Consider the following 17,556-nt stretch of genomic DNA (forward strand, 5'->3'; position numbering starts at 1 on the left):
GAATTACACAACAGATTGTAGGGAATATCTGAGTGAGCTGCACTGAATTTCGTACTGCAGAATGACATGCTGTACCATTCAAATTCCATGCACAGAAGGCAACTTCTACCAAGTTTCAGATCAGTTATCTGCAGGAGCACGCACAGAATCTTTTCAAGCTTTAGCTTTCACACCAACACCTCAATTTACAAGGATGTTCTTTGCAGCATCAGCTTTTAATCTGCAAGGGGTCATCAAGTCCCATTAGTATTATCTGCAAATTAGATGGTAACACCACTGTCAGCTGCCACGACACCCATATTTAGTTTGCTGCCCAAACAAAACACTTTGTGCTTGTTTGCCACAGAGCTTCCAAAGGCTGCTGAGCCAATCCCTGCACTTGGGCTACAGGCACGCCACGATGCTTGATGGCACCAGTGCTTATCATCCACAGTCTGGGCCTTCTGAATGTGATCCAGGTTACAAGAAACATCCTTCAGAAAGCAGCAGCTGGAGTACTAACAGGCTCCTCTCTTCCACAAGCACCATGCTTACAGCAATGCTTCTCTGCAGGTCTGACTTCTGGTGTGTCTGCAGGTATATCTGAACTTCACTGCAGCTGAGGGGTGTTAAGAAACATCCAAACATGCCTCAGCTAGATGAGGCACTTCGGCACAATGCTCAGTATGGGCAAACTGCCCACCTGCTTCTGCTCCAGGGTGGTTCCTGCAGTCTGCACCAATGCTGGTCTGCTACTGCAACCTGATTTGCCACTTTAAAGCTAAAACAAATCCTTCCCTGCACCCCAAAGCACGCATCTACATTTAATCTTCTCACATACACCTCTAGACTCCTTATTTCTTCCCTTGCCATCAAAACTGATTCATTCGAGTAATGACATTGATTGTCATTGACCTTGCTACATCTCTTCTGTTCTTGCATTCCTTGGTGTGTGTTTAATGAAATTTTTAAACCCTGCTGGTTCTCATCATTAGTCTGCCTGTAGCCTCATCCTGATTCCTTTAACTTGCACAGCTGTAAAATAAACCACTACTGTTTCCCAAAGTAGAGTTAACAACACTGAGTACAGCTCTGGCACACCAAGCACAACAGAAGCAGAACAAACTGCTTGGGTCTTCACAGTCACTGGTGATGATTCCTACATCAGAGGCCCATGATTCTGCACATGCTGACTGCATAAAAACAACGAGCTCTTCCCAAGACTCTGCAGAGGGCTGTGTTTTACCAAATACAGTCCCCTTGCTTTGGTTACCAAGCTTTCCTCCTGCTCACAGGAGACCATTTTTATAAACAGGGCAATCACAATGCTCACCCTCAGCTTGCAAGCAGAGAGCTATAGGAGGGCCAGGAGTCTTCCTTGCTATTTCTAATGAAGTGCCCGGAATCCATTTCCAGGATTCCACACATACAACCAGGCCACGGATCTCCAAGTTTAATATTAATGATTACAATAACCACCAGCGTTCTCTGTGAATAATTAAACCAGCTTCACTGAAACAAAGCCGTTGTCACAATCCCAAATTTCAGTCATTTTCTTTCCCGTGATCCACAAACACAGCAGCAGCGCTAGCTCCGCACAGACAAAGGATTCAGCCAAATATATTTTGCTCCAGGACCTGGGATCACCTATAGGAAAGCAGACGGGCCACCTGTCCCCCCACCCCACAGACGTACCTCTTTCTGCTGCCGCTCGAGTTCCTTCATCCGGATCTCCCGTGCCTCTGCCCGCGCTGCTCGCTTTGCCGCCAGCCTCGCTTCAGCCTGCGGATGGGAACACAGCAATGAGACCAAAGGCACACAGCTCAACGTGAGGCACGCGCGCTCAGGGTGCCAAATAGGGAGGCTAAGCTCCGTAAGGCTGTAAACACACCTGTAGGAGTTAATTCCCTACTGCTAGCAATGGCCCTGCCTTCCATAACTCGTTATGCTTCACCAGCAGGTAATACAGCCGAGCGTAGGCACCAACCCCAGTGAGCAGCTGCCTTGAGATGCGCCCTGTGTCTCTGTAATTACTATTTGTGCAGATAGAGAGGAAGTGCTGCAATGGAGAAAACAGTCAGGTTTATTTACTTATTTCAGAAAGGCAGGTCTGGCTTGTTTTTTTTGTTTGTGTTTTTTTTTTTTTCCCTTCCCTGCGGTGCACATTATTTTTTTATTGATGAATTAATTAGACAAACAGCAAACACGTTACGTGCCATTTTCCCCAAGAGCTGACACTGTGCACACGCAGGCACAGCAGCTCAGCACAGCAACTACACTCAGCCAAGGTTGGAACCATCCAGGCAAGGAAACAGGGAACCTGAGAAAACGCACCAGCTCAACTAGAGCATCCAGACGGTGGCATTCAAAATCCAAACCTCTCCGGAGTGGATGCCTGCCAAGCACGGGCCTCCCATGAGATCTATTAAGCTTCCTCATTTCATCAGGTTTGGAAGTGCCAGAACATGCTGCAAAGTAACTGTTTTAATTATCTGCTTTTTAATACCAGGCAAAAACAGGAAGCCTCATGTGCAAAGTCAGCTCAGGCTCTGTGCAGTGGGACAGCAAGCACAGGACAGGAGAGCTGGAGGGACCGTGTGCTCTCACCAACCTGGGAGCACACTCAGCTCCTCTGATCTCTGATCAGAGGATTCCAGATGATCTCTGGAAGTCCCTTCCAGCCCATTCAGTTCTATGATTGTGTGATACTGCAAGGGCAAAGGGATTCACACGCTTGCTAGCTGTACTGTAGAAGCATATATTCTCTCTCCAGCATACAATGAAATGAAGCAACTTGGAAAATGAAGAAACTTTTAAGATGCAAGGGGAAAAGCATGCTTTGTAAGTTATTCTAGGTTCTCCCTGGGAACAAGGCTTGCCTGTTCCCTGGATGCTGACTGCAATAAATGAATTCTTACGTTGTGGAAGATCCCATTAGATGACATTACATATACATACATATGATACATTTTGGTTTCAAGTGCCAATCCATGGGTAGTCTCCAATTTATTGTATTTTAGCTTTGAAGTCCTTGCCTGCTCATACCAAGCCAATTTTCGGACCCTAAAGACACGCAAGAGTAAAAATACATTTTCCTTCAGTATCTTTGGCTTGGCTTATATCCTGGAACTAGCATATGTTTTTCATGAACTTTGTCTTTCCAGGGCCACATGGTTCTTCAGCAGTTAGTATCTGTCATGACAAGCAAGAGAACAAAACATTCTAAATCCTTTTAAATAGCTTTTGAACTTCTCTTTTTAAGCTTATCAAACCCTGCCATTAGCACATACCCTACTGATACATTTGCAAGAAGTCAACAGAAACTTAGTCCATCCAGAACACTCCCTAGGACAATATCACAACTCCCTGCTATCACATCAAAGCAGCACAGAGGCATTCAGGCTCCAACCTCCTCTTCTGAACATGGTCAGCATCCGACTCAGACCACGCTGCTCTACACTTTGTCCAGTTGTCCTGTGGGATCCCACTTGGGCACTTTAATTGATGAAATGATGGAAGCAGAATGAACATTTCTGATATTCTCTAAGTAGCCAGGTGATAAAACAGGTAATATGCATGAGATCAGTGTAAATAAACTGGGTGGGTCCTAATCCACACCTCACACTCAATGAGAACAGTTCTACTGAATTCCGACTCGAAGTGGAGAAGCAAGCCGAGCACGGAACAAAGCCTGCAGTAAGCATGAAGACCAACAAGAGCCATCACATATTGTCCTGTGCAAAAGCACAGCACACCTGCTGACAGTGGCAGCCATCCCAACACCACGTGCCACAGACATGCAAAGGATCCTAACACGAGCCAAACTGACAGCTACAGACTTCAGAGAAACATATAGCAGTGCCACATTTCTTATGGACCTCTTCCTCAAAAGCAGGCGTGTGACTCGACTTGTCTATGTTTATCAAACCACACACTTAGGTTCTGTTCTTGCATTAATTGTGCCCTGCTATGAATACTCTGATTTCTGCAAGGGGCAGCTCTGACATTTCTCCATGCTGTCTATACCAAGGCAGGCTCTGTCTGAATGGCTCTGGCCTTTCAGCCCAAGCACCTGTCCAACACCAGACCCAAGTCATCTCCAAGGCACAGGCAGGTGCCCATAGCCTGCAAGGGACTCGGTGCTCAGCATGCTGCACGCACTGATGTATGCAGTCTGAGTTGCAGAAGCCTGCAAGAGCTGAAATGGAAGTCTCAAGGCTGCCAAAATAAATAGCTATTAAATGGATCCAAGATGGAAAATCACTAAGATAGAAAGAAGCAAGTCTTAAACCCACCTAAAATTCACTACTGACTCCATGAGCAATACCTCAATCAGAAGTGGCACATCACTGGCAAACACACGCGAATAAAAACACAAAGCCTAATTGCACTCATTAGAAAGCCTTTGTAACTTCCCTTTATGAACTACTGTGCATCTGACAAGGAGTGCTGGCAGCTTCAGCTGCATTGTGCATGTCATCCAAAAGAAACCCTAAGGGGCTTGTGTAAAAGCCTGTGGGAAAAACAAGAAGAGAGACAGCACAGTGCTCAGAAGAACACAGAAACCTACACCAGCTGAAGAATGATCGCCTGAATTCAAGGGAGTTGCTCAAACACTCCAGCTACACATCCTGCATTTTTGTCATTTTATTGCAATTGCCCGGGGTGATTTATAGACACAGAGCCCCAAAGCAAACACCCCACTGCACTGCGAAACGCCGGCTGCTTTTGTTGGTCCACTTGCTCTGCACTCCACAGCCCTGTTCGGTTTCCAAAGAAAAATCCAGCGCTGTGCAGATCTTTATTGTGCATTAAGGAGTTCAGTATGTTCAGCTCTGAGCAGGCTAACATTAAGTAACCTGGCTCCCTACCGATGAGAAAAGGCAGGTAGTGGGTATGAGCTGGGCAGGGCGAGCAGCATTTCCAACAGCAATCAGCCTGCAGCACGGGGCTGTGGGGAGAACTAGGAATCTGTGATGGCTGAAGCCATCCTGACCCTTTTCAGCCACTGATGGGAACCAGCGCTCTGCATCCAGCACTGATGCTTGAAAGGCAAGGACCAAAAGGAGGGCTTCCCGGCCTGGAGAAGATGCCTGCTCATTACTGTCTTGACAAGGGAATTCTTTGGGTGACTTGGTTAGATAGATGCTAATGACACACATCCTGAAGGTGTGCAGACTTGGAGCTTTTCCTTTCTGAAACGTTCCAGGGGTCATTGTTAAACTGGAAGCCCCAAGAAACAGCCAACAAAGGCAGGAAATTATGCTGCTTTTCTGAGCACTGGAAAATGACTGTGCTGACTTACCACACAGCTACACATGTAATAGTTTGCAACCTATACAAAGCACTCCCTAAATCCAATGTAGTCAAAGCGATCTGCTTCAAAAACTAACAGTCAAGTGTTGTTTGTAAGCACAAAATCAAGCTCAGAAAACTCTCTGATCTCATTACCAGAAAAAATACACCTGCAAACTACACAGTAGCTATTATATATTCCTATAACAACTATTCTCAGGCTAACATAACTCAGGCTAACATAAGCTTCTTGCTTTATGCTTAAGGCAGAGCCAGCTATTTGTTTGCTGTGAGCACAGTTTCTCATTGGTGCTGCCATTCCAGCCCAGTACCTTGCACGGAAAAGCTTTTCCTTCAAGTGTTACACAACTGCTCACTCCATCTACATAAGTCACATGCTTCATTAGTCAAAAGAAACCTGGCTAGGTTTGCTGTACTCCTAAAGAACGTAAGGGTTATTTGCACAAGCAGCACCTGATTAGCAAGATTCTCACAAGGCAGCAGATATGTCTATCAGCTCAACCTCTACTAAGTGATAGCAGTGCTTCCTTCACCTTGCCTTCACTCGAGCTCCTGGAGCTCACCATGAATAACCACATGTTCCTCTGCATTGAAACAAGGGTGCCTGCAGGTGATGATGCTCGGAAGTCAGGGCAGCATGTCTACCTGATGTTCTCTGCATCTGAGCCAGGAGCCTAAGTACACCTTGCACCACTATTGTACTCATGTGACGATCAGCCCATGACTCACACAGGGATTGGTCAGCCCCCGTCCTGCCCAGCTCTTCACCTTACATGCAAATGACTTCTAAATATAAAGGTAAGGATTCCTTTCTAATAACCACAGGCCACAGCCATCCTTCAGGCTGGGGGGGGTCCATTATGGACATGTCTGATGGCTTCCCTCTGCTCCACAGGATGATGATGAGGGAGGAACCAGGAGAACGACATAAAAATCAGCAACCCGCATCAGCAGCCCTGTGACTCCTCTATTATGGTTCCATGGAGACACAGGGCTGCTTTTAAACTTCACTTACAAAGCACAGAAGAAATTAAGTTGGCGTACCTGCTCTCACGTCAATCTGAAAAGAAAATAACTTTCATTTCTAAACTTTATTTTTAAAAGGGCTCAGAAAACTCAAAGCACTGGGGAAAATTAGCTACTTGTGGGTGCCAGCCAGTGCCAACAACAGGCACCCCACTAGCACCCACTGCTGTGGAGGTGCTGTAAATTACACAGCACGTCCAAAACGAGACAATTCTCACAAGCAAGCAGAACTTTCTCTAAGCATCTATGATTATTACATTTGAATTCAGTCAAAGGCACATGCAACAGAAACCTGTAGGAAGCAACTTAAAGAACACAGCATTGCTCAGCAGCTCGCTAAGTGGCCAAGAGCTTCACTGCACACGGTAAGCTTCACACAGCTGTGTGACATGGGCTGTAACACAGACCGCAAAGATATTTTCCTGCAAGAGGTAATAAAACCAAACCCAGTGTGGTTTAAACTGGGGCAGGCACACCCAAGGGGGGACACCGCTTATTAAGCACTGTGAAAGCCGATTAAAAGCTGAGCAGCCCACGAAGGGTTAAACGAGCACAGGTGCTGCCCGGCTGCGATTTGGATCCTAAGAGCCGCAGCACCCCCATCCCCCCCCACCGCCGTACCAGTTTCTGAGCCTCTGGGCTCAGGCAGTCCGCTTCCATCGGCATGGCTGCAGTTGGGTCTTCGCATGAAAGAAGCGAAAAGCCCCACGCGGCTCGGCGGAGCAGAGCGGCAGCTCTTGCTGGTGAAGCAGCGCTGCGTCCCGCGGGGAACAACGCGCTGCCGGCACTTCCCGGAGCCGAAGTCCGAGCGCTGCTCCGTGCCCGCGGGCTGGCGGTGCTCGCTGTGAGTCAGCAGCGCCCGCAGGCAGCGATGTCACAGCTACACGAGCTTTGTGCTTCCTCGGCGGTTATCAGCACGCTGGCTGCTGCTTCTATTGATTGCTACTCACGCTGGTTTCGTTTTTTTTTTTTTTTGTTTTGTTTTGTTTTGGTGAAGAGCCTTACGTACATAGCGTACTTCCCTTAAGCAGTTTATGTAGAGAAAGCAATTGGGAGAACGGTTAGGGAGCTTACTGCTTCCTCGATATGCTGGAGGGAGATGAACAGCAGCAACAAGCACAACCACCCGCTTAGGCTATGGCTGCCCTCTGGGCTGCACAGCCGAGCTGCACCTCCGAGCACAATGAATGTAACAACCAGAAGCACTCGAACAGCTGCTTACATACAGACATCCACACCACCAGCCTTCGCATCTCAGAAATAAACCACTCTACTGTAGCTAATTTGCTGCAATTCTATCAATACGCTGCGTTGGCTTGGATAGAGCTGAGCTCAGGACACTGGTGTAAGCTGCACAGAATCACAGAACGGCCTGGGTTGAAAAGGACCACAATGATCATCATCGAGTTTCAAGCCCCCCTGCAGACCAGGCCGCCCAGAGCCACATCCAGCCCTCCTGATTTTGCCTGAGAAGCAGAGGTGAGGGCAGAGAGGAAACCACCAAGGTATGAAGAAAAGCATGGGCAGCTCCTTTTACCCAAAGAGGTTTTGCAGCAGTAACAATAGCAGGCGCTAAGTCATCTCTTCCTGGCACACGCTGTGGGGCTGCTGACAAGCAAAACGGCCCTCCCTTAGCAACCAAACCCTGCTCTCTTTTTCCTGGTCACCAGCAACCAAACCCTGCTCTTACTCTCCTGGTCACTGCTTGGGACCTCATGCAGTCTCCGCCCAGCACCTGAGCTCAATTTTTCCATGAGCTGCCTGCCCGGCACAAAGAGCCCAGCTCTCATGCTGGCAGAGCACCCTGTTCCTGTATTTTCCATGCTGCTGACAATGTCTTAGCTAATTTGGAAGCGCTGGCACCGCTTTGCATTCAGAAGGCAACCAATTGGCTGCTTTTGCCAGCTGTTGCAGGACTCAAACAAGTCCCGTTGCTCCTGGACAGGTGAGACAGACACACTGCTCTTCCATCACAGGCATTTGGGAGGGAGATCCATCCAGTCTGCTCCGTTCCCCTCACACTCTGGCATTCTCTGCTCTTGCTGACAGAAATTTCACGGGATTGAAAGAATAACAAACATTCCAGGTCCTCACACAACTTACAAGGCCCAGCAGATTGCCTCGCTCTATGGCTGCAGTCTGGCATCACCCAGTGGTTATCCCGCAGTGCTCAGCTTGGTGCTGCAAAGCACTGCAGAAACCCCCAAAACCAAAACTAGCTGGGAAGTGCACTCCTGGGTAATGGCAGCTCGCCCTGAGGTGGGACGTGAGCCAGTCTCTGAAGTTAACTCTTCAGGAAAAACATCTTTCCTTACGCAGGAAAGCATGGTAACTCAGCATGAAGAAGTATGCTGAAAATAGGTGATTTGCTACGGCTTTCATGATCAATAGGATTTCACCTCCCCTCTAATTTACTGGCAAAGCTGTACAGGTTTTTGTCCTATGTGTCACTAAGATATACTGAAAACGTGAATATTTCCTATATAAGGTCTTACATTACTGAGAATCTCCCCCCACACACACACCTTTTTTCAATTGCTTCCAAAACCAATATAGAACCCAAGATGTTTGCTGTCACTTGGCTTACTTGAGAAAGCACTTCATACCTCAGGGTAAGTCAAAACACACAGCGTGCCGCAGACTTCCAGGATTAGGAGGTCTTTTTAATACTTGTGAATTTCCTTTCTTTTTTTTTTTCCCCTCTGTAATACACAGCTGACAGCATTCAAGATGTGCACTTGGACATGTCTGACTTGATTCTACACGGAGCAAGGCACGTTCCGCCTAGGTTTGCAAGCTGGTGCTGCTGGATTTCCCAGGAAGGGGAACCACTACAAACATGCTCTCCTCCTCACCTCTCCTTCCTCTGGTGCTCTCTGGGGTTCTCCAGGCACTGAAATGAGAAGCAAGCACACATGATGCTGTAACTACATCAGCTGAGACACAAGCTACACAGCCAATGCTGCATCTTACTTGATCGCTCGCCAAAGCCATTCGGCACCACTAAGCTGACAGAGAACAAGTGCTGTGAAACCCAGGGGAGCCCTCCAACACAGGTCACACTCAACTGATGTCTTCAGGGCATGTTACACCAGTTAGCTACTAGAGGTACACAGAAGCAGAGCTTCAAGTTGGAATGAAAAGGCCAAAACCTTGGCAGACAACTAGAAGCACTGAGAAAACCTGCAACATGCAGCCCAATGGCTCCAGTTTGGACCACCCCAATATTAGCTCTTAACAGCCACGGTGCAATGCTGTCCATCACCTCCATCTGCAACTTAACTGACTGCATTTCTATCTTAAATTAAAAATATAAAAAAAAAATTGAATGTTTATTCCCTTTATCTTCAAGTATTTTAGAATGCTAGCATTGTATTTATTACTGGCATTCCTGACAGCGAGAAGGGAAAATGCAAACCGCAAGTTATGGATGAAAAAGCTGGCAAGCACAGCATAACAGAAGAAAAATGCAGTTACTCAAGGGTGGTTTTTTCCCTCCTTCAGCTCATAATCTTGTTCTAATTTCAAGAATGTCTATAAAAACCTACGGAGTAACACCCCACTGAAGTCATGAAGACAGAAGAAACTACGTATGCATCTCACTTTGTCGTGACTGCCTGCTGTGGGCATCCTGGCACCCTCACAGCTCCGCTGGCAGACTTAACAAAACCTCCTTGTAAACCGTCACCACGGCAATGAACTCAAGTGTACACAACTAAATGCTTCTTAGGAAAACAATGTCCAGTTTTCATCACCAAAATGTACTGCCAGTATCAACAGATGACTTTTGATTGAGGCTAGATGGCGACACAGGGAGGAGGAGGAAGGAAACTGCTTACAACTTAAATATGATCACGGTTTCACCCTACGACCTTCAAATTCACTATAAAGAAATAAAACAGCATGCCAATTCGGATATACAACGATCATTCCTTTACCTTGAGTACCTTTGCAAACATGGAAGACTCACATTGTCAAACACCTCTGCAGAACAACCGACTTGGGGAAGCGTCCAATTTTCCAACACTTAAGGATAACTACAGAGGCAAACCGACCAAGAGGAGTGCTGCAGTGCCTCTCGTGATGCCCAGCTGCAACCTAAGCATCTTTTCCTGAATTACTAATTCATACCATGTTATCCTGCAAGACCAAAGGTTTGCTAGGAGGTTAAATTATGTTTTCTCATGGCGAGCTCTTCTTGCAGGAGTATCCCCAGAGTGAGTTCTTATTTTGTTCCTCAGAATTCCAAAACTCTGTTTTTCCCTGTTAACTTCCAAGTGCCAGGAGAAGGTTCAGGCAGACATTCCCCTTTGACATGTTGATGGTGCAAGCACCAGTTATCTCTGTTTAATGGGTCAGCATTCTTGCTCTTCATGCTTAACATTTTAAGCCAAAGACCAAGAAGAGAAAGAGGGCAAGAAACCCACAGCTAATGAGGAATTTACATACGAACAGCATCAACTTGAGAAACATTTGCTTATGCTTTGCCAGAAAACCCATCTCAGAGATAACTCAAGCATGTGACCAGAAGCTGGGAAGTCTTGTTGACAAGAATCCTTTCCCCATAAACGAAGGAAATGTTTACTTTGCAGAGTGCTGCACTGAACACTGCGTACAGCTCTACAACATAAGAGACAATTAAGGAGTTGTGTCTTACTTCATGAATTGTATTGCCATGCAGTCACAAAGGGCTGCTGCTAAAAATACAGTCTAAACACTAACTGGACTCCATCACAAGATTGCATGGACTGCCAAAGCACATCTTACCACAAGGAATCGATCTCACCACACCTGTAAAAAGGGGGGTGCCATGCAACAACTGCCACAGACCCTAGCTGCGTTTGAGAGGCATTTATTCCCCTTGCAAACCTTTTGCTTTTTTAAAGTGAAAACAAGTAGTGATAGTGTGAAACTCATGCATTACTCAGAAAGCTGATAGTCTCTTTTCTCTCCTACCTGTTCGTGTAGCTCATGCACGCTAACAAAAACGAGCTCGCAGAGCAGTTCCACAGGGGCAGGCAGCTGGAGTGGTCTCTGGCACAATGCTGGGCCTGCTGTGTGTCCCAGGCCGCTGGCTCACTGCAGCTGGTTCTTGCTATAAGCAGGGCTCTGCTTTAAGGCACTCTGGACTAGTGGGAGGAGGGAAAGTGCTGGAAGCACCTCCTTCAATCTAAACAAACCCCCTCCACGTGAAAACGCTGCAGAGTTCAAAGTGGCTTCAGAAGAAAACGAGCGTGACAACTGATGAGTTCTGCAGGCCTTCCCATTAAAAATAAAAAGGAAAAAAAAAAACAACACTTCTGTGTAAGTATTGTAGCAAAAGAGCCTGAAGAATGGGAAGATGATTGGTGACAATCGGAAAGCGATCCTAAACTGGTTGGTTTGTATATAGAGAGGGCATACCGCTTTCATGGCTGTTTGGCAATAAATGCCTCATCCCATTTTTGTACTCGGATACAGCACAGCAGGGAGGCAAGAACAATCCCTGCACAGAGGCTGTGGGCAGCTCTGCAGGAGCGTGTTGCAGCTTCCAACCCTTTTCCATACCACTTTTCTGTAGGTGCTGTACCTACCTGGCAGAGGACCAACACGGTATCAGCATTTCAGTCACATCTTCAGTTACCATCCCTGATCAGCTCTGGTCAGTGAGTGACTGCTCCCATCAGGGAAGCATTTGGATGCCACTCTACAGCTGCTATCTCAAGGAATAAAGCCATGAGCTTCATACAGCCTATACAAGACTATTCACGTACTTGAGCTCAAGACTATTATTCATGCAAAGTAGTTTCAAGAGAGTCAACGCTGACCTTGGAAACAGCTGGATCATTCAGTCAGACAAGCAAATCACAATTGTTGAGACTAAAATGACATCCAGTAGGAAAAATTCAAGAAAACCAACTGACAGTAAGAGCAAATGCTGCAGTTTCACAAGAAGAATATAATAAGGTCCCCAGTGCTGTCTCCTGGAACACTCACTTGCAGGAAGCTGTGTTCAGTGGTCCTTTCCACTTGTCATAATGGCTCTGCACTCTCCCCAGCTTGACATCTTAGTACAATATACACATAGAAAACGAGTGGAACTGTACTTCAGACCCTTGGTACTGCTCTGCCACTTCTTTCTTGCAAAAGCCAAGCTGCAAACAGCATGTTTCCCAGTAGGGCTGGTCTGCAAGCACCCAGGGCTCAGCACAGCTTCAGTAAGAAAGCATGCATGCAAATTGAATTCAGCCGTTGGTGCACATCAGCAAAGAGCAAACACATTTGTCTTGGCCATGCTGCCCATGGAAGAAGCAAGCACAATAACCAAATTTGGAGCCTGCAATAAACAGCACTATTTCAGTGGCTTCTTTATAGAATAAACACAGGTCAGGGAGGGCTCCAGGGCTGGGCGAATGCCAGCATCTTTTTGAACATGGGCATAAACAGAGCTTTTGTCCCTGACCGGTAAAAACGTTTGAAATATAAATAAGAACTGATATTCAGAGATTGCTACAAGCAATATAGTCAGAGGAGAACAAAACGTGGTACCCACAGCATCCCAAATTTCACGTGAATAAGTCCGGAACACAACCCTGCAATTTTAGCACGTTCACGTGTCAATGCAAATCTCAGCTTAAAGCAGCGCTCGTAAGTTACTAATCGAGGAAACAAATAATTAAAAGGTACTAATGCAGTTTTGAAGGATAGACTGAAAATACTGCAGACTAAGCAAAATACATGGTGGGAAACATAGAAAACATTATATAGACAAAACAGATGGTGAATATCAAACAAGAGCACAAGAAGGAACAGGTTGCCCAAGGAGGCTGTGGATGCCCCATCCCTGCAGGCATTCAAGGCCAGGCTGGATGTGGCTCTGGCAGCCTGGGCTGCTGGTTGGCGACCTGCACACAGCAGGGGGTTGGAACCAGATGAGCATTGTGCTCCTTTGCAACCCAGGCCATTCTAGGATTCTATGATTCTAAGGATAGGAATCAAGATGCTTGTGAAAATAAAAGGTCATGACAGTGAGGAAAAAAAGGCTTAATAGAAGTATGGGGTACAAGAGCCAAAGCCTATAACACCCAAGATTTAACAGCCACAGTCCTGTTTCTATACACAAACATTCTTCCACTGATTTTTAGGGATTAGCCCTGGAATGAAAGGAACTCGCTGCTCCTCCTTCCTGTTTACAAGGTGTCTGTTTTATTTCAGTTTCTGAAATGAGCGAAACAAGGGCAGCCGCTGCTCCAGCCACTTACAGAGCGTTACTCCTGCAGCAAAGAAAGAGCTTCAACACAAACAGAAGTTTTTTCAGTCCAGCAAGCTCTTTCTAAAAATCTAAATGAATTATTTTTTGTAATAGCATCGAACAAGAGCTCATAAAGAACCACCAGATACAGATTTTGTTTACTTTTCCTTCCTCACTTAAATGCAATGGCTCAATCAGGCTGAGTTGGGTGTAGACTTTTTCATTTGTAAAAAACATCATCATTCTGGTCAGCTGGAAAGCAGAATGAGACTAATGGTAAGCACAGCTCTCCAGTAAAGGCATTACGCTTCTGACTTTCCAGTGCAATGAAGAGTCAGGTAGCCAGACCAGAGGTCAGAGCTGATGCACAAAACGTGCTTTCCAAGGAGGTTTTTACTCAGTGCACTGCATGGCCACACAAGAGACCAAACAGCTTCCAAAGCCAAGACATACTGTAACGTTATCTTTAAATGGCCCAAGATTGGAGTTAAGTCATGAGAACTGCTTGAGAATCACCCTTAGTGTGAGACCTTTACATTTCAGAACTGTTTGTATCAGTGGGAAGCTCTTGAATCTTCAGGCCAAAAACTAATCAGTAGGTTGCACCGGTCTTTGTCATCAATTAATACAGAATTTCACTGTGCTTCAGTTTCTTGCCCAGAGAAAAGAGATGATATGTCCCTCTGGAGGAAAACAAATGCAAGAGGTTTTCAAAAGAAATCTTCACACAACACATTGCACAAACTGTTATGCCAGCAGAACGAACGAGAATCTCCAGCAAGAGCTTAATCTTTTGCACAGCTAAGTCATTTGTACTTATTGGGTACACAGGAGAAAAGGCTGGAAGCAAACACAGCTCTTTTTTGGAATTTAGTTGTCAGGAGCAACTTGCATAGCATAGCAGCTCTCCGCAGACAAGAGCAACAGCCCGCAAACTGCAACTCAGAAGTGCTGACTGCAGGAGAGGAGATACGAGAGATCGTAATACAGTCACTGTATCAGGTGCTTGCCAAGTCTGCAAGAGAGAAACGCTACGACACAGACTCTCATCTACTTTCATGAGAAAACAAGTTGCGCTACACACTAACGGCACAGAACTGCAAGTTTCTGAACACAAGCAGGAAAAAAAGCTTTTGTGTTTTTTAAGGCACCACCCAGATTTAATCTTCCTGAAATAAAAGAATGCTCTAATTCTCAGATGTACGCAGTGAGGCAAGTCTGAAGGTCAGCATCCCATCTAGCAGGTCAGAGGTGTAGTGGTGATGAATTGCTCCATACGGAAAGGTCAAGAGTGAACTTCTAGCTTGTTCAGTCTGTCCTGAAACCCACAAGAGGGAGTAACAACCAAAGCAAATGTTCTGAGTTACCAAAGAGGCAGTACTTCAGTCACACAAAGCTGGGTCCCCAAATTTGCAGCCTAAGTGTTCCATTGCCTGAAAATTCTGTCAGGGAAGATGTGGATGAAGATATGAGCACTTTAAGATGACATGGGATAACAAAGAGGATACGTGACCACTGTACAAGGCATATTCCTCTGTGTACCTACATGGTAATTCAGCCTCCACCCCCGTCCAAATGCCTTCCAATCACCTATGCAAAGAATAAAGAAGGGGGGGAAAAAAAGCTGAAACAAACCAAAGGTAGCAAAAGGATGGGGATGCTTTAAGTCTGTACTAAGTTTCCACATTCTCCTCGTACAGAAATATAATCCCTAACTTAATTCTCCTTACAGTCCATGTCTGGTGTCTCCACGCTCAGCTTCACGAATGCTTTCTGAAGGCCTCCAACAAAACCTGTATGTTATTTTGTTAAATACCAGCCACTCAAAAGGTACCAGGTATTCAAAAGGTTCTGGCACTCAGAACTTCACTGCAGCAGGAATAAAACAGAACATTAAGAGGTTTAAAGCGTTCATAACATTTTTTGCAGGCTGCCACAGCTGCCTGCCAAGCTTGTTTTTTTAAGTGAAAGAGCAAGAATAAATATGACAGCAGAGCACTTTGGTGACAGTTATGCTGCTTTAAGTGGGAGCACATTACAGCTCCAAGAAGTGGAAAACTGCACTAAATGCTTCTGTAGAGGCACAGCCTCGTGCAGCATTTTGCCTCCTACCTCCCAGCCCAGCATTCCAGGATCTGTGATTTGCTGTCCTGGCTCAGTTACCGGATCCCAGCTCCAGCCTGGCTGCCAGCCCTTCTTGCAGAGATAGTGGCCTTGGTGCTCTTACAAACGGACCATGGGCACAGTCATCACTCCAACACAAGCTTCACTGTGAGCTCTGATGGCCTCTCATGCTCCCTTGGCTTTCTAATGCAGCTGCTGCCACAGACATATAGAACACCTGGTTTTAGAGACCCAGCTGAGCACACTGATTTTGCCTGCAGTCACTGAAAAAATATTAAAATATTAATAATGGTCACAAAGCAGCTTGTTAGTAGAACTAGAGTAGGCTTTAAGGTGATACAACAAAAGACAACACAAAGCGATATGCTTCTTACAGTGATTCTGTTTATTTTCTTAGACCAGATAGCTTGCTTCTGCTGAAATCCACATCAGGTTCTGCCCACCTGCTCCTCCCTGGCAGTAACATGAGGTTATTGACCCCCATGTACCTCCTATCTCCTACAAAGCAGAGTGCTGACAAAGATCTACACATGCCAAGCCCATTTATTAGGAGAAAAAAAATCAATTGAGACTCAAGGGCATGAATGGTAAACTTCTCCAGCTGCTCACAGCAAACACCATCAAAGCAAGTGACCATTTTAAGCGATTCTTCAGGAAACAGTGCAATCAGAACACTGTCTAGAAACTGTACACGTAAGTTTCAGAAAGAGCTGCTTCCAGGAGCTATGTGTAACTGAATTGCAGAGAGACTCGCTTGTCTGTAAGCCCAGCACAAACCCTCTGTTAGGAGAGCATTTTAAATGCAGTTATGCAAAATGTGCAGATGCTGCTTGAATCTGTGGCATAACATTTGTTAGGGGATGGAAGTGGGTAAATATATCATGCAGCTTGGACGTGCTCCATCACAAGTAACTGAGAAAGCCTATTTTCACCTCGCAAAAGCATTTAACACTCCCTTCTGCCTAGCCAATGCTGAGGAACAGGCTTTGCCCAGCCAATGCTGAGGAACAGGCTTGTGAGCTATTTATACTCAGAGATAAAGGTGCCAAAAAAGGTTTAAAAAAAACAACAAAAAAGCATTGAGGTCATCAAGCCTCAGTCTATTTAGGAGATGCAGTGTTCCAAATCATACAGCCTGTGCCTCATATAGCTCCTAGCAAAGGAGCAGAAAGAAGTATGCCAGGAAAGGAATGCAGTTCTTCTCTGAACAGCACATTGAAACATGTGAACACACAAGCTGGACACACTGAGTATTTGGCCAATGTGTTCAGCTTGTCCACTTTCTAACAACAGGTTTAAGGCTTCCTATAAAACTAAAAGGCAGAGCTGCACGATTTTACACCATCACATACTGAATGGTCACTTCACAAGCAGTTAGCAATATCCTAAAGATCACTGCTCCACTTGTGCAGAAGAAAAGGTTGCAGAATTATTATTAACTCAGCAGGATTTCTGAAATTCTGACAGTGAAGGTTGTCTGCAAGCAACCTTGAGTGTTCAGAGGACACTTCCCTGTCATGCTAACAGCTCTCTGACAAAAGCCACAGTCAGCAAAATCACTGCAAGTCTGTAGCACCAAGACTGGAAAAGCCATCCAAGTACGCGCAAATCCAGTTCAGCGCTAGTAGCAAGGCTGGGAAAAGCAGAACTAATTCTCTTCAAATAGTGCTGTTATAAATCCAGCTATGTGCTAGAACTAAGCATGATGAACAGTCCAGGTTCTGACAAACCTGCCATCATAACCACCGCGCCGCAAGCAAAGCGCTCAGAGATTCTCGCGCGGCTGAAAGAGGATCTATCAGATCACTGCCATATGCCACACTACACCGCAGACACTACAGCTACCTGGACACAAGGAGACATGACACACCAGAAGAGGA

At 45.9% G+C, this 17,556-nt stretch overlaps 1 protein-coding gene across 1 annotated transcript in view; it reads right to left on the reverse strand.

Annotated features, from left to right (window-relative positions):
• LRRFIP1 (LRR binding FLII interacting protein 1) overlaps window positions 1-17,556 on the reverse strand; it is a gene marked incomplete at both ends in the record, with an annotated part of 87,239 nt that overhangs the window by 47,843 nt on the left and 21,840 nt on the right. The window contains one exon of the mRNA XM_079539112.1: window positions 1,675-1,761. Coding sequence (XP_079395238.1) covers window positions 1,675-1,761 — 87 coding nt within the window. The remainder of the gene's footprint in view (window positions 1-1,674; window positions 1,762-17,556) is intronic.

The sequence above is a fragment of the Tetrao urogallus genome, assembly GCF_951394365.1.
Source record: "Tetrao urogallus genome assembly, chromosome: 8".
In the NCBI taxonomy this organism is placed as follows: Eukaryota; Metazoa; Chordata; class Aves; order Galliformes; family Phasianidae; genus Tetrao; species Tetrao urogallus.